The 27988-nt window shown below is 42.3% G+C and overlaps 1 protein-coding gene across 3 annotated transcripts in view; it reads left to right on the top strand.

Moving 5' to 3' along the window:
* Positions 1 to 27988, top strand: part of cd2ap (CD2-associated protein) — a 200761-nt gene that overhangs the window by 154024 nt on the left and 18749 nt on the right. For 2 of the 3 annotated variants that reach the window (XM_073057251.1, XM_073057252.1), the window contains 3 exons: positions 1019 to 1075; positions 5305 to 5341; positions 14405 to 14503. In XM_073057251.1, coding sequence (XP_072913352.1) covers positions 1019 to 1075; positions 5305 to 5341; positions 14405 to 14503 — 193 coding nt within the window. The remainder of the gene's footprint in view (positions 1 to 1018; positions 1076 to 5304; positions 5342 to 14404; positions 14504 to 27988) is intronic. The other variant, XM_073057253.1, reaches the window with a different exon arrangement.

Here is a 27988-nt window from a genome sequence, read left to right as displayed (position 1 = left end):
TTTCAGATATTGCCAACACAGATGCCTTGTGCAGGAAGGCACAGAGTCGACTGTACTTCCTTAGAAGGTTGGCGTCATTCAATGTCTGTAGTGAGATGCTGAAGATGTTCTATAGGTCAGTTGTGGAGAGCGCCCTCTTCTTTGTGGTGGTGTGTTGGGGAGGAAGCATTAAGAAGAGGGACGCCTCACGTCTTAATAAGCTGGTAAGGAAGGCGGGCTCTGTCGTGGGCAAAGTACTGGAGAGTTTAACATCGGTAGCTGAGCGAAGGGCGCTGAGTAGGCTACGGTCAATTATGGAAAACTCTGAACATCCTCTACATAGCACCATCCAGAGACAGAGAAGCAGTTTCAGCGACAGGTTACTATCGATGCAATGCTCCTCAGACAGGATGAAGAGGTCAATACTCCCCAATGCCATTAGGCTTTACAATTCTACCGCCAGGACTTAAGAACTTTTTAAAAGCTATTATTAATGCTTTTTGAGATAGTGATTTAGATGCATATCATATTTTTTTACTGAGTTAAGTACTGTATGTAATTAGTTTTGCTACAACAAGTGTATGGGACATTGGAAAAAAGTTGAATTTCCCCATGGGGATGAATAAAGTATCTATCTATCTATCTATCTATCTATCTATTTAGCTTTTCTAATATGCAAAAGAACTGTCCACTTGTAATGCAAGGTGAACAGTGAAGAGTATTAACATTTTTTTTAAAGTTCTACAGATGCTGTGTCAACCAGCTGGGATTTCCAACATCCATTTAGACTTCACAAATAATTTATTTATAATATAAATAATTTCCTGTGTTAGCAATCTTTTTTCTCTCCTATCTATGCTCATCATCCCCCCCACCATTAATACTGCCTCCAACCAGATTACCACCCACTGAAACGTCTTTAACTACCCTTTCTCAGTCAATGCCAAACTGTGCCTTCCATTTTTCAATTATTGTGTTTTTTCAGTATTTCAATGTTATTGCTAGTGCAACTAAAACTGCAGTGCTTCTTTGAACACAGGTTATAGCTGCTCCAAAAGCTCCTTCAAAATTACCCCCAAAACCAGACCTTGATGATGTAAGTTGTTTCTTTCAATAACCAAGTTCTTTTATGTTTTGTAGCAAGCTTTGGTGTAACTTTAGTATTAATGAGCTGTGCATGCATATTACATGCATATTTTTAGATAAATCTAAATATTGCAGAACATCAATGCTTTCAAAAGCAGAATTGCACAAATTTTAAAATGTATCATTTTTTGCAAGGTTTAATATTCAGGTCTCATTAGAAAATGGATGATATTTTATGAACATATAGAAAAGAAAATGAATTAACTGAGGAAATTTAAGTCAAATTGTTAATTTTAAACTGTTCATTAATTCCTTTAAATGTATGAGGGCCCTGGTATGTTCAGTGCTCCATTTAATAGGATGGTATGTTTTTTGGAATATTGGTATAAATACTTTACACTTCTACATATTTTTCTGTGAAACAAACACTAAACATGTATTTCCACATTTCTTTTTAATTTCTCTTTTGTATTCCACAAGATTCAATTATCTATTTCATCTATTAAGTTAGATTAATTAGTACCTTAATTTGCAAAGTCTTCAAATGTGGAAGCTTATGCCTACGTGAGTCCATTGATTTGGAAAATACAAAAGCTCAGCCTTATTTTTCTACTTGCATGTAAAGTGCAAATGAACAAGACTATTTTGTTGCTCTGGTAAGCAAGACGGAAATTGAATGGTAAACTGCAAGTGTGCTTATTCTTGCAAGAGGACGGCAACTAGAGTGACTGACTAGGAACTGGGGTTGTTGCCAATTTATTTAAATATTTATAAAATATTTGTTTTAGGAAGGGGAATGAAGAATGGTTCTCAGGTCACATTTCCTTGAAGCTAGTCAGCATCCTTAGATCATAAGACATAGCAGAATTAGGCCATTCAGCCCATCGAGTCTGCTCCGCCATTCCATCATGACTGAACCTGGATCCCACTCAACCCCGTACACCTGGCTTCTCACCATATACTTTGCTGCCCTGACCGATTAGCAAGCTATCAATTTCTGCCTATGGCACACTGCTAATGAAGACGTGCTAAGTACCGTTAAATTCATCAGCCATGTCTTCGTCCCCCATCACTACCTCACTAGCATTATTTTCCAGTGGTCCAATATCAAATCTCACCTCCCCTTTACTCTTTATATAACTGAAAAAAGCTTTTGGTATTCTGCTTTATATTATTGGCTAATCTGCCCTCATAGTTCGTTTTTTTCCCTTATAGCTTTTTTAATTGCTGTTTTTTTTGTTGGATTTTAAAAGCTTCCCAATCATCCCACTTCCTGCTCACTTTTGCTACCTTATATGCCCTTTCCTTGGCTTTTACACAGTCCTTAACTTCCCTTGTCAGCCACAGTTGTCTGCCCCTGTCATTTGAGAACAACTCCTTCTGTGGGACATACCTATCCTACGCGTTATTAACAATTCCCAGAAGCTTCAACCATCTCTGTTCTGCCATCATCCTCACCAGTATCCTCCTCCCATCCACCTGGGCAAGCTCCTCTCTCATACCTCTGTAACTCCCTCTATTCCATTGCGATACTGATACATGTGAGTTATGCTTCTCCCTCTCAAATTGCAGTATGAATTCAATCAAATTATGATCACTGCCTCCGAAGCTCACTTAGCTCCCTAATAAGATGTGGGTTATTACACAACACCCAGTCTAAGATAGCTTTCCCCTGAGCAGGCTGAAGCACAAGCTGCTCTTAAAAAACCATCTAGTAGGCATTCAACAAATTCCCTCTCTTACGATCTGACAACAACCTGATTTTCCCAATCCCCTTGCATATTGAAGTCTCCCATTACAACTGTGTCATTACCCTTATTACATGTCGTTTCCAGCTCCCTTTGCAATTTCGACCCTACATCTTAGCTCCTATTTCGAGGCCTATATATAATTCCCATAGTGTTTTTTTTTGCACTTGCACTTTCTTAACTCCACCCACAAAGATTGACCATTCTCTGACCCTAGGTCACCTCTTTCTAAAGATGTAATTCGATGTTTTACCAACAGAGCCACACTACTGCCTAGGCCTTACTGCCTGTCATTTCAATAGAAGGTATATCCATTGAGGTTAAGCTCCCAACTATGGCCTTCTTTCAGCCACGATTAAGTGATGCTCACAATGTCATACTGACCAATCTCTAATTGCACCATGAGTTCATCCACCTTATTACAAATGCTATTAAATACAGCACTTTCAGTCCTGCATTCTTCGCCCTTTTGAATTTTGCCTTTGTGATACAATTTAACTCTTTGCTCTGTCTGCTGTTGTACCCAATCATTGGCTTGTCCTTCCTTGCATTCATGTTACCCGCATCATCTACTCGTAAACCTGCTGGCTCGTCCTCAGCTCTGTCATCCTGGTTCCCACCCCCCGCTACATCAGTTTAATCCACTCCCAATAGCGCTAGTAAACTTGCCCATAAGAATATTGGTCCCCTCGGATTCAAGTCCAACCCGTCCCTTTTGTACAGGTCCCACCTGCCCCAGAAGAGGTCCCAATGATCCAGAAATCTGAATCCCTGCCCCCTGCTCCAGTTCTTCAGCCACACATTTATCCTCCACCTCATCCTATTCCTATCCTCACTGTCGCGTAGCACAGGTGGTAAGCTCATGATTACTCCCCTTGAAATCCTGCTTCTCAGCTTCCTTACTGACTCCCTGTATTTTTTTTCAGGACCTCCACCCTCTTTCTTCCTGTCATTGGTGCCAATATGTATCATGACTTCCAGCTGCACACCCTTTTCAGGATATTGTGGACACGTCCAGAAACATCTCAGACCCTGGCACCCAGGAGGCAAACTACCATCTGTGTTTCTTTTTCACGTCCACCAAATTGCCTATATGTCTCCCTCACTATAGAGTCCCCTGTTACTGTTGCCATCCTCTTCAGTTCCCTACCCTTCTGAGCCACAGGGTCAGACTCAGTGCCAGAGGCACGGCCACTGTTGATTCCCTCCCAGTAGGTTGTTTCCTTCCCCCCCCCCCCCCCCCGCAACACTACACAGTACTCAAAATGGAGTACTTGTTTTTGAGACAGACGACCACAAGGGTGCTCTCCACTAACTGACGTTCTCCCTTCCCTCTTTTGCCAGCCAGGCAATATGAACAAAGAGCAAATTTATTGATCAGATGAACTGGCAACTGAGAGATAAATAGATTGGCACTTTGAAGAATGAGAGCATAGAACACAGAAACTTACAACGCATATCAGGCCCTTCGGCCCACAATGTTGTGCTGATCATGTAACCTACTCTGGAAGCTGCCTAGAATCTCCCTACTACATAGCCCTCTATTTTTTTCTAAGCTCCAAGTACCTATCTAAGAGTCTCTTAAAAGACCCTGTTGTATCCACCTCTACCGCTCACCGGCAGTGCATTCCACACACCCACTACTTTCCATGTGTGGGAAAACTTACCTCTGACACACCCCTTGTACAAATTAACTTGTACACTCTATTCCAGAAATGAAGTTATGGTTTACACTTTTAGACTTCTGTGGTTCTTTGCTTTCATTAACTGTAAAGCATGTTGAAATGCACGTCCCAGTTGTCACATGCTGCAGGAACCATGGAAGATAAAATAGTGATGAAGTGACATGCTAAGGTGATAAGTTTAAAGCCAGTTTTACTTAACTTGTTCATGAAATGTCCCTTCGTGGGTGATGTTGCAGTCCAGCATCCAATGGGAAGAACTTAACTTGAGGATAAGATCATTTTTAGTGCGTTGATGTAAGATTCAAATCATTGATGAGGACTGGCATCTTCCTTTATGATATTACAATCAAAAATGAGAATGGATTGATAACGAAGCCTCTAATTTAGCAAACCCCACCTTTTCTAGAAATGAAGCAGTGTAGAATACAGAAAGAGCTAATTATAATTGATGCTCTAATAATTCTAAGCTTTCTTTAGTTTATTACATTTCATATAGCCTACTTCTTCCAAGTAACTTGTGTATTCCATGTTAGGGTTCACTTGCTATGTATCTTCTCATGCTTCAGCAAAGTCAAACTCCACATCAAGTTTTGCCGCCTGCCTTGTGTTGGGTAGATTTATTTTGTTAGGTGTGTTCTTATTTTTGTGACAGATAAACGAATAAAAAGAAATCATGAGATGTATTATTTTAAAATAAAATTAAGAATTCAGAAGAACTAAACGTAAAAAGTTCCTGTTAGGCATTTGTACTAAAACAGTTCAATCCTTTATCACTGTTTAAATTCTGATTTTATGTTTCTTTACAGAAACCAAAAAAGCCACTGCCCCCTACAAAAGTACAAGGTATGTCCTTACGGCCAGCTGCTGAAGTGTATTTTGTGAGTTTGCGCCATAAGTAACAGATGGGCACTTTGCTTACTGTAAACTTTAAAGGAGCCATTCTGGAGAGAAAAGCAACTGATAGTAGCATTTACTTTAAACATTGTTCAAAATACTACTTGGCCTGTGAATGCTGTTGTCACTGTTGCAATGGAGACAATCGTGGTAGCAACAGTTCACAAAAGCTGAACAGGCACAACCAGCTTGATTGTTTTTGATGGTGTAGCCGAAACTTTAAAAAAAAGTGCTGGGACTCTGCACAATTCCTTCATCCTGCGGAAAGCTCTTAAGCTTTTGATTCTGAGCTTTAGTGTGCTGCAATTAAGCCTGTATCCATTCACGTTGCATGTAGCAGAAAAGTTATTTTAATATGTTTTTAATGAAATAAAGTCATAGAAGAGTACAGAAACAGGGCCTGCATTAAATTCCATCTGCCATTTTTCAGCCCATTTTCCCACAAATTTGATGATCCAGTTAACCACATATTCATCCAGATCATTGATATAGATGACAAACAATGGATCCAGCATCAGTCCCTGCGGCACTCCACTAGTCACAGGCTTCCAGTCAGAGAGGCAACCCTCTGATACCACACTCTGGCTTCTCCCACAAGGCCACCGTCTAATCCAATTTACTACATCATCTTGAATGCCGAATGACAGAACCTTCTTGACCAGCCTCCCATGTGGGGCCTTGTCAAATGTCTTACTAAAGACCATGTAGACAACATCCACTGCCTTGCCTTCATCCACATTCCTGGTTATTTCCTCCAAAAACTCTATTGGTTAACTTAGCCTACCACACAGGAAGCTATGCTGACTATCCTTAATCGGTCCATGTCCATCCAGACACTTGTATATCCAGTCCCTTAGAGCATCTTCCAATAAACTTGCCACTATAACTTCCTGGTTTATTTTTAGTGCCCTTCTAAAATAGTGGAACATTAGCTATACAACCCTTTGGTATCTCACCTGTGCCTCTCTGCCTGGGCCCTGGTAACTTCTGCACTTGCCTCCTGCAGAGTCCGAGGGAACACCTCGTCAGACCCTGGGGATTTATTCACCCTAGTTTGCCTCAAGATAGCCAACACCACCTCCTCTGTAATATGTACAGGGCCCATGAAGTTGTCACTGCTCTATCTCACCTCTATAGACAGTGTGATGCAAAGAATTTGTTTAAGTTCTCCATCTCGTTTTGCTCCACACATGGATTACCCCTCTGATGTTCCAGAGAACCAATTTTTTCCCTTGTCTGTTAAGGCAACCTCATACCTTTTTTTAACCCTCATGTCTTTCTTAACCCTCTTGCATTTCTTGTACTCCATAAGCACCTTATTTGTTCCTACCTGCTTATAACTGCTATGCCCCCTTTTTGCTTCACCAGTTGTGTTAGTTATTAATGAAAACAGCACGTCTCACTACAGGTTTCAATGTTAGTGTGATAAATAAACAAACCTGAACACCGGCAGAAAACGATTAACGTTTAAAAGCACAACCAGTTCGATAAATTCTATACGTACTTCTTCTGAGAGACCTGGGTTGAGATGGAAAGCCGACTGGAAGCCCGATTGTACTCATACGCTGCACCAGATTTGCAACACTTCCTGGTTTTTCTCGTTTGCTCACTTGATTTTCTTCTTTAGCATCCGTATCTCTTTTTACTTCCTGGAATAAAAACGGCAGAGATGAACGTGCTGTAACAACGTAATGCAAGCAAACTCTTTCAAACACAAGAACTGCAATGAATTTATTTAAATTATCCTTAGCTTTCTACAATGAATTAGAAGATCAGTTCCCAGTCTCTAGTAATAAGAAACAAATTCAAGTTAAAAATATGTTATACTGGGTACTTTCCTTTTCAAGGATATGCACTGAACTTCAGTTTATTAAATAAAATTGAGTATTATACGTAATGACTAGCTACAGTCAGAGAGACAATCATCTACTGCCACTCTCTGGCGTCTCCCACAAAGCTAACGTCTGATCCAGTTTACTCCCTCATCCTGACTGCTGAGTGACTAAACCTTCTTCACCAACCTCCCACGGGGGACCTTGTTAAAGTCCATGTAACAACATCCACTGTTTTGCCTCCATCAGCCATGCTGGGTAGCTCACCTGTTGCTAAGGGTGATTTGAATATCTCTGCTTGGGCCCCTGCAATTTCTACTTGTCTCCCACAGGGTCTGAGGGAACACCTTGTCAGGCCCTGGGGATTAATCCATCCAAATTTGCCTCAAGCCAGCAAACACCTCCTCTGTAATCTGTATAGGGCGCATGAAGATGAAGTTGATGCTGTTTTGCCTCATTTCTATAGATTCAGTATCTGTTTCCAGAGTAAACACAGATGCAAAAAATCCATTTAAGAAATCCCCACCGCCCCCCCCGGTTTCTTTTGGTTGCATTGGGACCAATTTTGTCCCTTGCACTCCTTAATATATCTGTAGAATCCCTTAGGATTCTCCTTCACCTTGTCTGCTGGAGCAGCCTCGTGCCTTTTATCCCTTCTGGTTTCTTTCTTGTGTTCTCTTGCATATCTTGTATTCCATAAGCAGTTTCTACTTTTTGTCTCTACCTGCCTATACCTGTAAAGCACCTCCTTTTTTTCTCTTAATCAGGGCCTCAAGATCTCTTGAAAACCACATTGCCTACAACTTTTATCTTTACCTTTTTATTCTGACAGGCACGTGCAAGCTTTGTGCCCTCAAAATTAAGACTTCTATGTACTGATTAAGAAAACTTTCCTGAACATGTTTGACATGCTCTTTTCAATCTAGCCATTTTTCAGTATGGGGCCACCAGTCAGTATGTGGAAAGTTTAAAATCACCTACTACAACATTCTTATTTTTCTTGAAACAGTCTGTGATCTCTCTACCAATTTGTTCCTGTAAATCCCGCGCACTGTTGGGTGGTCTGTAATATATCCCGATAAGTTGTCATACCTTTCTTATTCCTCAGTTCCACCTAGAACACCTCACTGGATGAGTTCTGTGCTGACCATTGCTCTGACATTTTTCCTGTTGAGAAATGCCACCCCTCCTCCTTTAAACACTCTAGCTCTGTCATGTCTTAAGCAACGGAAACCCCCCCCCCCCCAGAATATCGAGCTGTCAGACCTGCCCCTCCTGCAACCAAGTCTCACTAATGGCTACAGCATCATAATTCCAGGTGTTGAACCGTGCCCTGAGCTCATCTGCATTTCCCGTGATATTTCTTGCATTGAAATATTCGCAGCTCAGGGCGTTAGTTGCACCTTGCTCAACTTTTGGATTCCTAACTTTGAGGTCTTAACAACATGTTTCCACACCCTGTTCTGGCACTCTGTTTTCAACCTCTACCCCCACCCCACACCCCCAGCAACTCTTATTTAAACCCTACCCCACCATGCAGCATTAACAATCCTTCCCACTAGAATATTGGTCCCTCTCCAGTTCAAGTGCAAATGTCTCTTCTGGAAGGGAGCCTAGTGAACCAAAAATCTGATGTCTCCTCACCAACTCCTTGGCCATTTCAGACTTCACTAGCACATGGCACGAGTATCAGTCCTGAGATCACAGTTCTGGAATGGAAGAATGGAGAGTAAATGGAGCATACTCATAAATATTTTCAGCACTTTTTCCGGTATAACCACATCTTTCCTATAACAAAGTTACCAGAACTGTACACAGTACTCTAAATTCAGCCTCAGCAATGACTTGTAGATCTGCAGTATAATGTCCCAGCTCCCATACTCAGCGCCCTGACTGAAGGTCAGTATGCTAAACACCTTTTCCTCCACCCTGTCTAACTGTGATGCCACTCTCAACCAGCTCTGCAGTACACAAGCTATACCGACATAAATTAGGGATTGGGCGAGGCCACCCTCAGGGTGGAGGAGCAACACCTCATATTCTGTCTAGGTAGCCTCCGACCTGATGGCATAAACATCGATTTATCCCCTGCCAGTTAGTTTTCCCCCATCCCCTTCCTCTTATATTCTTTACTCTGGCCCTCACCTCTTCTCCTCATCTGCCTATCCCCTGGTACCCCCTCCTTCCCTTTCTACCATGGTCCACTCTCTTTTCCTACAAGAGTCCTTTTTCTCCAGCCCTTTACCTTTTCAGCAACCTGGCTTCACCTATCACCTTCCAGCTAGTTCTCTTTCTGCTCCCCGCCCCCTCCCACATTTTCATTCTGGCAACTTGCCCCCTCCTTCCAGTCCTAAGGAAGGGTCTCACCCTGAAACGTGAACTGTTTATTCATTTCCCTAGATGCTGCCCGACCTGCTGAGTTCCTCCAGCATTTTGTGTGTGAAATTCACTCTTACTCCTAGGTGTCAATACACTTTTGTGCCCTACCATTCAGTCCTAGTTGTCAATGCACTCTTTCATGCCCTGCTGTGGATTGACATTCCAAATGCATTGCCTCACACTTGTCTGTATTGAAATTCATTTGCCAGTCCTCATCCATTTCCCTCAAAAATCAATATTTGGAAATAACTCTGAAACCGTGTGTCTCAGGTGGGTGATAGTTGGGTTGAGTTGTTCTCCAACCTTGCAATTCATTTGCAAATGGAATGCCAAGATCAGAGAATAATTCAAACCAAAATCAATATTCCCCTGTAGTCTCTGAAAACCAGCCTCCATTCCAGGATACAACCATCAACAATCACCGTCTGATTTTTGCTGCCAAGCTAAGTGTGCGTGCATTCTACAACCTCGAGATTCAGGCAGCCACAAAACAAGAAATCCAAAAGAACCCCTTTTATATTAAAAAAAATGACAAACACAAAATGTGCAGAGAGAGAAAAATAACCTACAAATAATAAAAGTAACAAATAGCGTTTAGAATGAAAGACACGCAGCCCAGAGCAGGTCATGGCCTCAGCCCAAGTGCAGCGAAGAGTGGAGTGAGCTGAGTCAGCCCAATCCTAGCCTCTGATCCCAACACTCTGCCTTTTCAATCCATCTGGCCCAGGGTTGAAATCATCCCAACATCGGGCCATTTGTCGCTTTAGGACCTGGGCCCTGTCACATCGGTACTCTTTGGGCCTGTACACAACCTTTCTAACTCAGTCTGGTGCTTGGATCGATCAAACCTTACTCTCAGTAAGATGGACAGGTCCTGGATCTTCTGCTCCTACTTTGCTCTGCTTGCTTGCCCCGACTTTGCCTCAAATGTGCCTTGACCTCACCTTGACTTCTGGAACCAGCCTCACCTTGACTTCTGGAACCAGCCTCACCTTGACTTCTGGAACCAGCCTCGCCTTGACTTCTGGAACCAGCCTCACCTTGACTTCTGGAACCGACCTCGCCTTGACTTCTGGAACCGACCTCGCCTTGACTTCTGGAACCAGCCTCACCTTGACTTCTGGAACCGACCTCGCCTTGACTTCTGGAACCAGCCTCGCCTTGACTTCTGGAACCGACCTCGCCTTGACTTCTGGAACCAGCCTCACCTTGACTTCTGGAACCAGCCTCGCCTTGACTTCTGGAACCAGCCTCACCTTGACTTCTGGAACCGACCTCGCCTTGACTTCTGGAACCGACCTCGCCTTGACTTCTGGAACCAGCCTCGCCTTGACTTCTGGAACCGACCTTGCCTTGGCTTCTGGAACCGACCTCGCCTTGACTTCTGGAACCAGCCTCACCTTGACTTCTGGAACCAGCCTCACCTTGACTTCTGGAACCGACCTCGCCTTGTCTACTTGAACCAGCCTCGTGCCCGCGTGCTTCACCCCTTCGGCCCCAGCCGTCTCTGCTCACCAGGTCGTAGTTTGCGGTGATCTTTTTTTTTAAACGAAGAAAGATTATCAATAAAGTATTTAGTTGTATTTCTTTTTAACCATCAGTAAGTTCTTGCTAAGCTTCAGCAGCGCCATCTTAAACCGGAAATTTTAATAATCCACCTAACTCCTTGGGTTCCATGAGACCTAATCTTTCAGATCAGGACATTGTCAAAGACCATGCTAATCAGGCTCTTGTCTATCCAAAGCTGGTAAGGTGCACGCACCCAAGTAATCGCATTGTTACGTTCACTGATGACATGGCAGTGGGGGGGGGGGGGGGGCTCATCACCAACAATGATGAGACGGCCTGCAGAGAGGTGGCGGAAGAGCTGGAGGCCCGGTGCCGGGCACATAACCTCTTCTTCGATGTCAGCAAGACAAAGTAGATGGCTATAGAATTGAGGAGAACTTGCATCACTCACTCTCCCCTTTACATGTTGGCATAGCGGTGGAAATTGCAAGCAATTTCAAACTCTGGGAGTCCACATCTCACACAACCAGTCATGGTCCCAAAACACATCTTACATAGTCAGGAAAGCTCATCAAAGCCTCTACTTTCTGAGGGCGCTGATGAAAGCTGGACAATGTACTTGCGTCATTCTACAGATGTGCAGTAAAGAGCATCCTAGCAAGGCCTCACTGCTTCGTATGGAAACTGCGCTGTGGTGATCAGGAAGACGCCACACTGGGCACCAGCCTACATGCCATCAAGGGCATATGAACAGAAAGGTGCCAGAAAAGGGGCCAGTAAAATCGTAGAGGATCCCACCCACCTTGCTCATGGACTGTTTGTCCCACTTCCAACAGGGAGGAGGCTACTTTACATTTGCGCCAGGACCACCTGACTCTAAAACAGCAGTAAAGCTGATCAACACCTCCACCCACTAACCCCCCCCCCCCCCCATACCCCCAACCACCGCTACTTTATCATTTCCTGTCAGTCACCTTATGTATGGGCACTTCTGTGCCTAGTATTACTTTACGGCCATACAATCAATTTACATATGTATAAAAGCTATCTTATGTATGTACATCTATTGTATTTTTAAAATTTAATATTATTGTGTTCTTTATCTTTTGTGTTTTTTTGGGCTGCATTGGATCTGGAGTAACAATAATTTTGTTCTACTTTACACTTGTGTACAGAAAATGGCATTAAACAATCTTGAATCCTGTTCCTCGGAATTCATTCTAGTAGCTTCCCTATTAATATCAGATTATACAGTAGTTTCCTGTCTTTTACTTACTGCCCTCCTCAAACAGAATATTAGCCACTTTCCAGTTGTCTAGGACATCACCAGTAGCATCTCTGCAAATTCTTTAGCCTACCACAAAGTCTGAGGGGGCCCTTGATCAGGCCCGAGGTGTGGGGGTGGCAGTTATCCACCTTATTGCACTTGAAGGCTGCTAATACCCTGACCTTGTTAATACTGTACAAATGTTCTCCAAAACATCTCCACTTTCTTCCCTTGTCTCTTAAGCAAGCATGATTTTCCTCTCAGTAAACAGAGGAGAAACGTGTTTAAAATCTCACCAATTTCCCGCAGCTTGAGACATGGGTGGTCTTGCTGATCTCTCGGGACCACTCCCCTGCCATCCTTTTACTCTTAACATAGCTATGAACCTCTTGGGATTTTCCTTAACTTTACCTGTCAAGTTCATCTGATATCCATTCTTTACCCTCCTTGTTTCATCAAAGCAATACAATCTCTTTATAGCTAGCAAGGGACTCATTCATCCCTGACCTCCTAAACCCAATGTATGTTTCCTCCATTTTTTTTTTTTACCAGAGCCTCTATATCTCTCTTTAGCTAAGCTTCCCTAAACTTGACATTTTTACCCTTTACCTTCACCTACTCCTGGACCCTTGATATCACACTCTTAAAAGCCTCTCACTTTCTGTTGGTTTATTTCCCTTCAAACAGGCTCACCTCATCAACCTCTGCCGAATCCTGCTTTGTTCCCTCCAAATTGGTCTTGTTCTAGTTCAGGGCACTAACTTGTGGGCCTGCCCTATCATTTTCCATTGCTCATTTTCCAGATGGAGTTCTGATGAGAGATCTATTAATAAGCATTTGTCTAACAAGTGGTTCAGCAATGATGCTTGCCGTTTTTATTTTATTGACATACAGCACCTTCAAGCTACACTGCCCAGCCAACATCCCAATTTAATCCCAGCCTAATTATGGGACAATTTACAGTGTTTGGACTGTGGGAGGAAACTGGAGCACATAGAAACCCACATCATCACAGAGAGAGCGTACAAACTCACTACAGGCAGCAGTGGGAATTGAACCCAGATCGCTGGTACTGTAAAGCATTGTGCTCACCACTACATTTCTGTGCCGGTTTCTGTTCCGACCTATCCTTTTAGGGAGATGTTTTGGAGTGCTAATGCTCTTTTCTGGTATTGATGCTGTTAGGCTCCATATCAATTCCAGTTAGAGACAAAACCAAGTAATGGTTAATATCAAATTTTAAAAAATCATTTCAAGATGATCTGTGGTCAAAGGGTTGCTCTATATAATTGCATCATTTCCAATCCAAAAATAAATGTTTGTAAGATTTTTATATTCATGAAAATTATCATGGATTGTTCAGCAGTTAACTCGCATAATTCAAGTTGTATTTTGAAGAAAAATTTTTAAAAAGTAAATAGTTCCGGTGACTTGGACCAATAATTTTAATTATCTTGGACCAATAGCTTTAATTCTTGTTTCAAAGTATAACTTCACCGTGTGTCACGGGTTCCTTCATCAACGTAGCACTTTCTGTGTGCAAAGGTCAAGTAGCAACATTTGAAATCTTAGTTTAAATAAAAGATGTAAACTGATCTCAAACACACAAAATTAGTATGGCTGGGTAATACTAATATTAAATCAAAGGTAATGCAGCAGAGATCATCGACAGTAAAGATGGTTTCCTTTGTGCCTTTAAGTGAAAATTGATTTGGTGCATATGCAGAATTTGATTGAATAATTTTCCGTATGTACTGCAATACTTCCGATTCGGTGTTTAAACTTCACTGTGGAATGGAATGTACATTTAATGTTGTAGGCACACTCTTGACTTTTTAAAATTCCTGCCCCTGTTTTCTTATTGGTCAGTCTGTATAACACAGGAAGCTTGTACTTATTGCACGGAGATAACATAGCTTAAAGTATCGTTCGGTTTAACATCACTGTCATTTAATTATTGAAAATCAGTTTAATTGAAGTAGGCTAAATGGAAGAACACATGTTATGAAATGTTGCCTCTTCCAGTTTCAAAACCAGAACCACCTCCGGCTGAAAAAAAGATTGAACTGAAAAAGGTTCATCCAGACAAAATTGACATGGTTTCTACAAGGACTGATGAAAAGGGTAAGCTGTGATGTTGGCTAAATACTTGTGTACGTTAAACTGTGTTTCTGGTAACTGGAAAATGGCCTGTAGTGTCTGCAGTAAGAAGTAATTTGATCTTTTTACCTATACTACGTAAATTCGTTTTTTTTCTGTAAGCATTTTCAGTACTTCATCTAAAAATGACATCTTCAGTGTACCCTCTCTTTTCTCTCGTACTTGCTTTGTCAGTGCACATCTCTGCAATTAAATCTGACCCCGCAACCTTCTCTTACCCGGTCATGATGCCAACTAGTGAACTGTAGCTGATGGTCTTGAAGTTGGTTTTCAACTGCAGCATGAGTGGCAGTTTACTTTCCATAATATAAATAGTGGGAAAGGCTTGTAATTCTGTTTTCCACTCTCTAGTAGTTGTATAGGCTGCAGGTAAATCCACTACGACTGCTCTGAAGGAGTTGGTGTGTATGGGGGGTAAGGGACGTAGGAAGAGAATGATTTATGGGAAGAAGTACTTATGTACAAGTATACATTATGCTTGTTTGAGAATAGTTTTAAAAGTTGGTTCATGATTTCTCATTACTATTATGAACATGTTGATTTTAAAAAAATTTGAAGTAAAGCTTGTTTCATCAATGAGAACAAAACAATGGATCAAGAAAATACACAGTCAAACAGTTATAGCATGGTTAATCACTTACTCTTTTGAATATTAAGATACAGGAAGCACTCGTCAGGTCAGAAACACGGAAGGTGAAACATGATTAACTTTACAGATCCATGGTCCCCTACCTGCTGATCGTTTGCGGCATTTTCTGTTTTCATTTCACATTATAATGTTTTTTTTGTATTTTGGCTTTCGTTTTCCTTTCAGTCTGCATATTTCCCCCCAGTGTTTTCCCCACATTATGTTCTGCCTAAGTTAGTTCAACCTTAGGACATCTCCTCTCTTCAAAGCTTGAGACCATTTCTGTTGGTATTGAAGCCTGAAAAGACTGGATTCGGTGTGCTTATTCACTAAAACATCTGGTCATTGACGCTGTTCTCAAGCAAATCTTCTACCTGTCCAGAAATGTATGAATACTGCTGCAGTAGATCTTGTTGATTCAGAGCTGAAAAATGTTCACCACTGGAACCCTGAGGAGGCTTCTCGTGTGCTGTAGACATCTGGCTGGAATGAGGTTTTCTGCATGAACTGCTTGCACATTTTGTAATGGCCCAATCTATCTCAAATGACCTCTATCAGATGGAAGACACTCTGCTTATGATAACTTGCAAGACAACAAGAAAGTAATGCTCTGCCACAATAATGCACACTGCCTTGAATCTGGTCAGGAAGTGGTTTTGACAGTACAGCATAACTTTTCTCTAGGGGTTTTGATCAAGAATTGGGTTGCAGTTTTCACATTACTGTTACCATATCTTTTGGAAAAAAAATGCTTTCAATAGCAATTGTTTATGACTGTTAAGTGTTTTCAAACATCTATATTTAGTCTTGATGGGATTCTCAAATAAAATGGAAATGGTAGTGTTGCAGAATGTGGTTTAGATAGTTTGTGACCCAGAATATTAATTAATTGGAAGAGGGAGCAGACTGTTCAATCCTTTGAGCCTGTTCCATCGTTCAAAGAACCTTGCCTGTGCTGCATATTGAGCGCGGTGACCATTTTCTTTTGTACTGGGCTATTCAGTCCTTCATGCTTGTTCTAACATTCAGTGATGTCAAAGCTGACCTTTACCTCAGTGGTATTTTCATGCACCATCTGCATATCTAGTGATTCACTTAATGTCTAAAAAAGTAGAGCAATGGACAGACTATTGAGCCCACTTAGTTGTATTGATCATGATGCTAATTTATACTAAATTTCTCCTGCATATCATGCGTAGCCCTCCATTTCTTTTTTTTATTCAAGTGTAAGACCTACCTGGGGGTACCACGCCACTGGCTCTGTGTCAGGCCCTGTGGCTCAGGAGGGCAGGAAACTGAAGAGGATGGCAGCAGTAACAGGGGACTCTATAGTCAGGGGGACAGATAGGCGAATCTGTGGATGCAAAAAGGAAACACGGACGGTAGTTTGCCTCCCAGGTGCCAGGGTCCGTGATGTTTCTGATCATGTCCACAGGGGGAGGGTGAGCAGCCAGAAGTCGTGGTATATATTGGTTCCGCTGACACAGGGAGAAAAGGGGAAGAGGTTTTGAAAAAGAGTACAGGGAGTTAGGAAGGAAGCTGAGAAGCAGAACTTCAAGGGTAGTAATCTCAGGATTGCTGCCTGTGCCACGCAACAGTAAGTTTAGGAATAGAATGAGGTGGCGGATAAATGTGTGGCTGAGGGATTGGAGCAGGGGGCAGGGATTCAGATTTCTGGATTGTTGGAACCTCTTCTGGGGCAGGTGGGACCTGTACAAAAGGGACGGGTTGCATTTGAATCCGAGGGGTCCAATAACCTTGCGGCCAGGTTTGCTACAGCTGTTGGGAGTGGTTTAGACTGATACGGCAGGGGGATGGGAACCAGTATGATAGGACTGAGGATGAGCCAACAGGTTTACAAGTAGATAATGTAATATGAATGCAAGGAAGGACAAGCCAATGATTGGGTACAACTGCAGACAGAGCAAAGAGTTAAATAGCACCACAGATTCATAAGGGTGACGTGAAGAAAGCAGGACTGAAGGTACTTTATTTAAATACATGGAGCATTCAGAATAAGGTGGACGAACTCATGGCACAAATAGAAATTGGTCGGTATGACTGTGGGCATCACTGAGTCGTGGCTGAAAGAGGGCCATAGTTGGGAGCTTAACCTCAAAAGATATACTTTGTATCGAAAAGACAGGCAGGAAGGCCTAGGCAGTGGTGTGGCTCTCAGAGATGGAATTACATCTTTAGAAAGAGGTGACTTAAGGATCTTTGTGAGCGGAATTTAAAACCTCCAGGGGTAAAAAAAACACATTATGGGAATCATATATACACCTCCAAATAATAGCCAAGATGCAGGGTTGAGATTGCAAAGGGAGCTGGAAAGGGCATGTAATAAGGATAATGACACAATTGTAATGGGGACCAATATGCAAGGGGATTGAAAAATCAGGTTAGTGGTGGATTACAAGAGAGGGAATTTGTTGAATGCCTGAGAGATGGCTTTTTAGAGCAGCTTGTGCTTGAGCCTACTAGTGGAAAGGCCATCTTAGACTGGGTGTTGTGTAATAACCCACATCTTATAAGGGAGCTTAACGTAAAGGAATCCTTAGGAGACAGTGGATCATAATGCGAAAGAATTTATACTGCAGTTTCAGTGGGAGAAGGTCAAGTCACATGTATCAGAATGGAATAAAGGGAATTACAGAAGCATGAGAGGGGCTTGCCGAGTGGGATTGGAGTGGGATACTGGTGGGGATGATGGCAGAGTAAAGGTGGCTGAAGTTTCTGGGAATTGTTCACCAGGCGCAGGATGGGTATGCTCCACGGAAGTTGTTCTCAAATGGCCGGCCTAGGCAACCGTGGCCGACAAGGGAAATTAAGGACTGCATAAAAGCCAAGGGAAGGGCATATAAGGTAGCAAAAGTGAGTGGGAAGTTGGATGATTGGGAAGCTTTAAAATCTAGCAGAAGGCAACTAAAAAAGCTATAAGGGGGAGACAATGAAATATAAGGGCAAACTAGCCAACAATTTAAAGCAGTGTACTAAAAGTTTTTTTTAGTTATATAAAGAATAAAAGGAGGTGAGTGTTGATATTGGACCACTGGAAAATGATGCTGGTGGATAGTAATGGGGCACAAAGAAATGGTAGATGAACTTAATAAGTACTTTGCTTCAGTCTTTACTAGCTGTATGCCAGAGGTCTGTGAATGCCATTGCTATTACAGAGGAAAAAGTGCTAGGCAGACTGAAACGTCTTAAGGTGGATGTCACTACATTCCAGAGTCCTGAAAGAGGTTGCTGAAGAGATATCAGATACATTGGTCATGATCTTTCAAGAATCACTTGATTCTGGCATGGTCCTGGAGGACTGGAAGATTGCAAATGTCACTCCACTCTTTAAGAAGTGGGGAAGACAAAATAAAGGAAATTATAGGCCAGTTAGCATAAGCTCAGTGGTTAGGAAAATGTTGGAGTCCATTGTTAAGGACAAGGGTTCAGGGTACTTGGAGACTAATGATAAAATAAGACAAAGTCAGCATAGTTTCTGTGAAGGGAAATCTTGCCTGACAAATCTGTCCTTTGAGGAAGTAACAAGTAAGGCGGACAAAGGAGAGCAGTAGATGTCATTTATCCTTGTCTCAGAAGGGATGTGTTGTCATTGGAGAGAGTCCAGAGGAGGTTCATGAAGATGATTCGGGGAATTAAGGGGTTAATGTATGAGGAGTGTTTGGTGGCTCTGGGCCTGTACTCACTGGAATTCAGAAGAATGGGGAGGTGGGGGGAAGATGTCAGTGAAATGTTGAAAGGACTAGATCAGATGGATGTGGAGAGGATGTTTCCTATGGTAGGGGTATTTGGAACTAGATAGATAGATAGATACTTTATTATTTATATATTAGACGGCACAGCCTCAAAATTAAGAGGCAACTTTTTAAGAACAGGAGTAAGGAGGAATTTTTTTTAGCCAAAGAGCAGTGAATCTGTAGAATGCCCTGCCACAGACTGCAGTGGAGGTCAAGTCCGTGGGTATATTTAAGGCAGAAGTTGATAGTTTCCTGATTGCTCAGTGCTTCGAAGGATGTGGCAAGAAGGCAGATGTATGGGATTGAGTGGGATCTGGGATGATCCATGATGGAATGTGGAGCAGACTCCACCTGTAAGGCTTTGCCAACTTGATAGCTCACTTTGTAATCCAGGCAGTGCTCTGGTAAGCCTCTTCTATACCCTCTCCACCGTCACCACATCCTTCCTATAATGGGGTGATCAAACTACATGCAATACTCCAAGTGTGGTCTGACCATATTGCATGACTTCCTTGCTCTTATTCTCAACACGCCTAGTAATGAACACAAACATGCTGTAGACATTCTTCACCAACTGATCCATTTGTGTAGCCATATCCCGACGAGTTACATCTCTTCAAATGTGCATGAATTCAGGAAACTGCAGAGTAGTGGGCTCTGTCTGCCCAGTACATCACAGACACAACATTGATGGTATCTGCGAAGGCACCATCTCAAGAAGACAACATCTATTGTTAAAGACCCCCCCCCCCCCCAACCATCTGGGCCAAGCCACCTTTATGTAGCTCCTTTCAACCATTCAGTTCTTGAACCCACTGGGATAAAGTTAATCACCAGTACAGTTTAGTAGCACAGTGACTACTCTGATCACTTTGCCAGAGGATGGACTTTTTATTGTTTTAATTGTTTGTTTCTTTTGTAAAAATTCTATTTAGCTTATGTAATATGTGCTTTTCCTGTGATTACTGTTTATATGATATTATGTCCCTATGATCCTGCTGCAAATTAAGTTTTTCACTGCATTTTTGCAAACACATACAGTACTTTGCGTGTCAATAAACCCAATGTTAACTTTGGTTCTTCACCCCAGCCCTTGAAAGATGAATCCTGCCTTTATCCTATTGTTGCAGTTAGTTGAAAACAAACCATAACTGCTAAGAGGCTGATTGTGGGAATTGACACAGTATAAAGTGCTCCCAATATAGTTTAAGTTTCAAATTTAAGAAAATGTGTTTGATCCTCTATTACAAAAGCAGCAAAAACAATAAAAAAACTAACAAAACTAAATTGGTGATTTTGCAAAATCAGAATAACTAGTGTAATTAAATGTCATTAACAACAGAGTTCCAATTAGCAGTCAACAAAAAAAAATCTCACTCCCTGGTTGCCTCTAACTCTGAACAAGACTAAATTAACTAAAAGAAACCATGAATATGTAACCATGCTCATACTGCATCCGGTGCTCCCGGTGTGGCCTTTTATATATTGATGAGACCCGACGCAGACTGGGAGACTTTCACTGAACACCTACGCTCGGTCCGCCAGAGAAAACAGGATCTCCCAGTGGCCACACTTTTTAATTCCACGTCCCATTCCCATTCTGATATGTCTATCCATGGCCTCCTGTCAAGATGAAGCCACACTCAGGTTGGAGGAACAAGACCTTATATACCGGCTGGGTAGCCTCCAACCTGATGGCATGAACATTGACTTCTCTAACTTCCGTTAATGCCCCTCCTCCCCTTCTTGCCCCATCCCTGACATATTTAGTTGTTTGCCTGTTCTCCATCTCCCTCTGGTGCTTCCCCTCCCCCCCCCCCCCCCCCCCCCACCTTTCTTTCTCCCTAGGCCTCCTGTCCCATGATCCTTTCCCCTCTCCAGCTCTGTATCACTTTCACCAATCACCTTTCCAGCTCTTAGCTTCATCCCACCTCCTCCGGTCTTCTCCTATCATTTCGCATTTCCCCCTCCCCCCACTACTTTCAAATCTCTTACTATCTTTCCTTTCAGTTAGTCCTGACGAAGGGTCTCGGCCCGAAACGTCGACAGTGCTTCTCCTTATAGATGCTGCCTGGTCTGCTGTGTTCCACCAGCATTTTGTGTGTGGTGTTTGAATTTCCAGCATCTGCAGATTTCCTCGTGTTTGCTCTTAACATTTTAAGTTATTGATCTTTCATCTTAAAAGGACTTTAAGGAATGTAAGAAGATAGAACTGTACTGTATGTAAAAACTGGAGATTTTTTCCAAAGATGCTGCTGGATCATCTAAGTGCCTTTCTTTTTTAATTATTAATGTTTTGTGTATTTGAATTTTCAAATCTCACCTAATTCCTGAGGGGAAAAATACTGTTGTTTATCTGCGTCAGACACTTTCAATACCATTGACTTCATACGTACTGCATGTGGTTTCGTGTGTGTTTCTGTTGATCTTAATGGAACAGAAAGTAAATGGGCGGAGGAAACTGTCTCTCACTTATTGGCATTGGCAGTCATAACTAATTTATTTCTTATCCGCCATGAGCAAAACCACACACCAAGTTTTTGTACTATTTTTATTCCAGACACTGAATTCCTGTATGGGAACATTTTGCCCAAACACTGAAAACAGGAACAGTCAGGGTGGGTAATAGTTTCTTCCCTCAGGCTATTAGGCTTCTGAATAACCTGCCACATTGCATTTCCTGTCACTGGTTAACCTGTTACATATTTTACAACATGCACCTTGATTTGTTATTTATGTGTGATTCATCTGTAGAATTTATTCTTGCCCTCATAAGTTATTGTGTGTTATGTGTAATACTGTGCTTTACATTCTGATTTTGAAAAGCGCTGTCTTGTTTTTATAAACATTATATACATGTATATAATTAAATGACATTAAACTTGACTTAATCCGATCAGTCACATTTACAACTCTGCTGTTCTCATCAGTAATTACTGTGCCTCCCAATGGAGTTTTTTTTCCAACAAAATCATGAAATAATATGTGAAAACAGTCCTTCCTCACAGGCTTTATATTGCTTTAAAACACACACTTCTATTTTCTAGTGCATAAATTGGTAAATTACTGATGGTCGATTTCTCAGTGTATCATTACTGAGTTTCTTTCAGCGAAAAATGAGAGAACTGTGAAGAAAATGAAATGTTCTTCCACTTGGTCAGGTCAAAAAATTATTGTGGTAATTTTCATCTGAGTGAAGCACTCTGCAGTCAATACCACTTTTTGTTTTACAAGCGGTGACCCAGTTAATTGTTTATCTTAACTCATTGGGTTTGTACTTCACGCATCATTAAGCAGTTACTTTAGCAAGTTGAAATGATGAGCTCGCACCTCTCTTCCTTGAGAGCCATCAGTTATCTTAAAATTACTTTTACTCTTTCAATGAGTAGCATTGTGTGACATCAGAGAACTGAGAAAAGGGGCCCTCAAATCCCAGTGTCAACAAAACATCATTTTCCCATAACCCCTCATTCCTGCTGTCAACAAGCACATACCCAGTTCCATCTTGAATCTCTCAAAGCAGTAAATTTCACCTTGTATTTCGTCTTTGCCTTTGGACTGTTTATATCCTCCCTCCTTTTTCATGCAGTGTTAGGCTCCTTTTTATTAATTCTGTGAATGTTGTTTGAAACGTATTTGCCTTTTAGATTTCAAATTTTTTAAAAAATGTTGCAAGCACTCAGCAGTTTAATCAGCACAACAGAAGGAGAAATAGTGAATGTATTAAACCCAGGACCCTTGGTCAAAATTTTTCTTTCACACATGCAAGTAACCAACTCAGTGTTTCCAGCATTTTTGTTTTGATTTTGTTTTGGGTTTCTAGCATCTGTAGTTTAAAAAAAAATATTTCCCCCTTTGGATCTTCATTAGTTCTCCAGTTGTCTCCTGAATCAAAATTAAAGGTTTGGAGTTTATCCAGGCAATTTTCCCATTCATTCAGCCACGTTATCTTAACAGCAAAACTGACGCAAAGTTCTTTGTCAATGTCTAAGTGACTCTTTACTCAGCAAAGGGTCCAAATACCTGAAGGAGTTGGGAATCTGATTCTGAGGAGCAGGAATGATGGCCAAGGTGAAACACAAGTCCAGAAGATAGCAGCAGTACCCTATGTCACCTCTTTCTAATGATTTGATTTCATATTTTTTTTTACCAACAGAGCAACGCCACCACCTCTGCATTCCTGCCTGTCCTTTCGGTTCAATGTGTATGCTTGGCCATTAAGCTCCAGCTATAATCATCTTTCAGCCGTGACTTTTAATGCCAACAACATCATACATGCCAATCTGTAACTGTGTTACAAGTTCATCTACCTTAGTCCATACATTGCATGCGTTCAGGTATAGCACCTTCAATCCTGTATTCACTCTTTTCAATTTTGTCCACGTTTGATATTACAGCTCATCCTGTTGACTGCAATTTTGTCCTATCATCAGCCTCTCCTTACTCGGAATCTCACTGCACAATGCCTTTGTTTGTATCCAAATGGCCTCATCTTCAGCAGTATCACTCCAGTTCCCATCCCCCTGCCAAATTAGCTTAAACCCACCCAAACAATTCTAGCCAACCTGCCAGCGAGAATATTGGACTTCCTCCAGTTCAGGTATAACCCGTCCCTTTTTGTACAGGTCATACCTTCCCCAGAGGAGATCCCAATGATCTAGAAATCTGAAGCCCTGCCCTGGCACCAGTTTCCTAACCATGCATTCACCAGCCAGATCATCCTATTACCCTCACTAGCATGTGGCTCGGGCAGCAATCCAGAGATTACTGCCCTGGAGTTTCTGTTATTCAGCTTTCTACATAGCTCCCTAAAATCTGTCTTCAGGATCTCCTCACCTTGTCACCTAAGTCGTTGATGCCAGTCTGACGCTCACCCTTGCCCATGAGAATGCCACAGACCCAATCCGAGACACCCCTGATCCTGGCACTAGGGAGGCGACATTCCATCTGGCTGTCTCCATTGTGCCCGCAGAACCTTGTCTCAGTTCCTCTGACACAAGGAATCTCCTATCAACACTTCAGTCCTCTTCACCTCTCTGCTCTTGTGAGCCACAGCTCCAGGCTCAGTGCCAGAGACCCGGTCACTGTGGCTCCTACTGGTAGCTCGTCTCCCTCAATAGTAATACTAGTATTGAGGGGAACGGCAACAGGGGTGCTCTGCACTGGCTGTACGTTTCCCCTCCTCCTCCTGACAGTCACCCAGTTACCTGCCTCCTGTTATCTAGGGGTAACTACCTCCCCATAGCTCCTGTCTTTCACCACCTCGTTCTCCCATATGAGTCGAAGGTCATCGAGCTGCAGTGTCAGTTCCTTAATACATTCTCTCAGGAGCTGCAACTCGGGTGCACCTGGTGCAGATGTGTTTATTTGACTTCCCACACCGCACAGAGTACAAAACACTGCACCCTGGAGCCATTCTTACTATACTATGCATGAACAGGTGAGGAATGAAGAAATAAGGACAGAGAGTGTGCATAATTTACAAGGCAGTGTACCTCGCCTAAACCTAATGAGCCAATGCCTCCCTAAACACTGGCACACTCCAAGTAAATGGCCACTCCATTTGAGTTATTCCTACTGGCTCTTTCTAATGATACCCTCTTGCTGATTGGTCACTCCTCAACTCAGAAGAGCTTCTGTGAGGCGCTGTCTTCAAAATATCGATCACTGTCCTGATTTTTAAAAATTAGCTCTTTTCCTCACCCCGGCATGGATTGTCCAACTCAGAGAAAACTGGCTTGAAGCTCTGCTTTTTGAATCTTGAATGCGGACCTGATTGAAAGTAGCTACTTTTACACACCTTGCTGATTGGTTGCTCCTCAAAAAGTAGCTCTTTTCACATACCCCTGCTGTGGATTGTTCCATTTGATCCAGAGATCCAAAATATTCTGCCTGTCACGATTGATGTACAGGGGTCCAAGAGAAAATGTGTGCAATGTAGCCCGTGTCTCCAGAGTCCCTTTTAACTGTTTCCATCGATCCTTTATTTTCAGTTACTTCCACCTTTTTTAAAGCAAAAAAGCCACATTTCATTCACCGAGATTGGCACATTGACCTCTTGTCCACCAAACCCAACCATCCTTCAGTTCTCCCATAACAATCCTGGATCTGCATCTCTCCCTTCTCCTATGTATTCACTGAGAAAACTGTGCCCTACTTTTCACCCATAACCAGTTGACTTTGTCACTGGTTCCTCTCCTTCGTTATTGTCAGTTTTTCATTTGAAGAGACTGTCATCAGTTCCTTTTAAACTAAGTTACTTTCCATCTACTGTTCCTAATAAGGATTGAAACTTTCTGTGGAGTCTCAATTCTGTGCCCATCTCTCCTTGAGCGTTTTGAACTTGTTCCAAATAGCTTCTGTCATTTTCCTCTGCAAAGGCACCTGACCAGTGTCATCACATTTGTGCAGTAGGTAACTGGCAAACTATCTTCTTTAATGGTTTGCTGATCACATTTTTTTGGTGTATTTCCTCCATTAAGTTCAAAGTACGTTGTTATCAAAGTACGTACACATTATACAGCCTTGAGATCTGTCTCCTTACAGGCAGCCACAAAACAAAGAAACCCCATAAGAACCCATTTAAAAAAAAGAGCATTAAACACCCAGTGTGCGTTGAGGAAAGAAATCGTGCGAGGAATAAAAGTAGGCAGATAGCATTCAGAACTAAAATTTCACAAAAGAAAAGAAACCAGGCATCACTGCAGTGGGAGTAGGTCATAGCCTCAGTTCATCTCAGAGCCGAGGGAATGTCGTGGAGCACAGATGTGAAGCCAGCCATCGCTGCAACGGGAGTAGGCCACAGCCTCACTTAAGCACACAGCTGAGTAAATGTCCAGGAGCAGCAAGCAAAACTGGCCCGTCCCTTGCCCTCAGTCCCGACAAACTGACCTTACAGACTAGTCTGGTGCTTAATTCGTTCCTCATTCTCCAACAGCTCTGGGGCCTGGACCCCATCACCACAATTTGGCCCTGTGCTTAAATCGATCAGACGTCGGGACTTGCCACTTGTTCCCGCCTTTGCCTCCTCTCCTCACCTCTGTTCATCTCTGCACACCTCTTCATTTTTAGCAGTGATTGTTATTAATAATGTATGTAGTAGTTTCATTTGTTTTATCCAGCTTGGTAGGATTGCCCTTCATTTGAAGCTACCTTGTAAAGAAACACAATCTTTCAACTTTCGCTAATTACTTGAGTTCATAATTTCTTTGAATTCAGCTGACCTCAGATCAGCTTCAACCCACACAGATTCTGAAAACGAAGTTAGTTATGCTGCTTCCCCGAGGAGAATAATTGTTTATTTATTTGTTCTTCGTTGCTGACTGAATTTATTCAAGTAGTCGTTGTGCAGAGAAAATGTACAAGGATATTCCCAAGAATGGAGACTTGTGTTATAGGGAAAGGTTGAATAGGTTGGGACTTCATTCCCTAGAGTTCAGGAAGGGTTTAGATAGGGTAAATGTAAGCAGTGCTTTTCCACTGAGGGTGGGTGAGCCTCGAACCTGAGGTCACGGGTTAAGGGTGAAAATTGAAATGATTAAGGGGAACATGAGGGGGGAACTTCTTCACTCAGAGGGTAGTGATTGTGTGGAACGAGCTGCCAGTGGAAATGGTGGATGCGGGGTTCAATTTCAACATTTAAGGGAAATTTGGATAGGAACATAGATAGGAGTGGTATTGTTCAGGTGCAGGTCAATGGGACTGGGCAGATTAATAGTTTGGCATAGACTAGATGGGCTGAATGGCCCTTTTCTGTGCTGTTCTATAACTCTCACAGATTGAGTAGTGACTTGTGAATTGTGTAAAAGTGAATTTCTTTAATCTGCATGGCCATAAAGTGACAATTATCTCCTGTTGTTTCTCAAGCAAATTGATTCTCACTACGTTCCCTTTTTGAGATGTCACGAACACTTTAAAAATATCCTTGAATTGTTTCTTCTTTCCACCAGGTAATCTCGTGCTATTGCGGTCATCGGTAGAAATTTTGCTGCAGTGTGTGCTGACTGTCTCTATTCTTAGATCCCATTATGGTGGACCATGGAAGTCTGTGGCAGATCTTACTGATCTTTCATTTCCTTTTCCACTGTGTCTGTGTTCTGTAGGTCACAAGTTTTCTGTTGGGCCTTGGTCTGCAGGTTGGATTTCAGTTTGCTCAGTCTTCAGTTTGTCATTGATTGGCCCGTAGACCTCCTGGTCGTTCTCACCAATCTAGTCTTGCTGTTTGATCCATATCCAGTCTCTACACTGGTGCTGATTATGGGGAACTTCAGGGCAGCTGACACACCACGTGGCTCCTGTTGGTTGAGAGTCATCAGGTTGTTTAGTACTGATGTCTAAAAGGAGATGCACTTTAAGATGGCGCTGGTGAAGCACGATGACTGTTAGCTGGTAGCAAACAAAACTGTAAATTACCGTAATAATCACACTTTTTCTCGGGTATATAGTGCAATCAATAGCCTGTGATTTCCCTTTCGGAGCTGAGCTTTTGAACCACCTGTACAACCTGACATTAACGGGAGACAAGGCTGTATATAGTACAGATACTTCGTGCATTTTGAAATTTGAGCTCTTAGCGGGGATCCTTGGAAGTTCAAAATTGACTTTTTGTTTTCTTGCGGCTGTTTCTGTTGCCTCTGCTGTTTTGGAGCCAAATTTTCAGCAGATTAGGCAGGCCAGCAGTCATAGGTACCAGTCGTGACATGGGTGGTGCAGATATCTTGGTCAGTTCTCAGTATGACACTGAATTAATCTAATAGGTGCCAGTGAAATAAGAATATTAACCCACCAAGGAAATGAGCAGAGTCTAGATGAGACAACCGGTGATCAGTGGTGGATCTGATCATCTCAACAGAACAAATCTGCACCATCTTGTTAATGCTGGTATGGAAACTGAGGGGTGCCCACATCAGATTTCTCTGCCATGCAAACAACAAGATATACTGGCCATCTCTCATGTTGAAGATGTACTAGTGTTCATTGCTGATAAATTGTGGAGGTTCATTTCACTAAGCCCTTTAAATTGTAAGCTTGAACTGTATTTCGGGATCACGTAAAAGAGCCTTCCTA

Source organism: Hemitrygon akajei, chromosome 9, assembly GCF_048418815.1.
Source record: "Hemitrygon akajei chromosome 9, sHemAka1.3, whole genome shotgun sequence".
Classification (NCBI taxonomy): Eukaryota; Metazoa; Chordata; class Chondrichthyes; order Myliobatiformes; family Dasyatidae; genus Hemitrygon; species Hemitrygon akajei.
The sequence above is the reverse complement of the archived record's forward strand: the minus strand, read 5'-3'. Positions and strand labels throughout refer to the sequence as shown.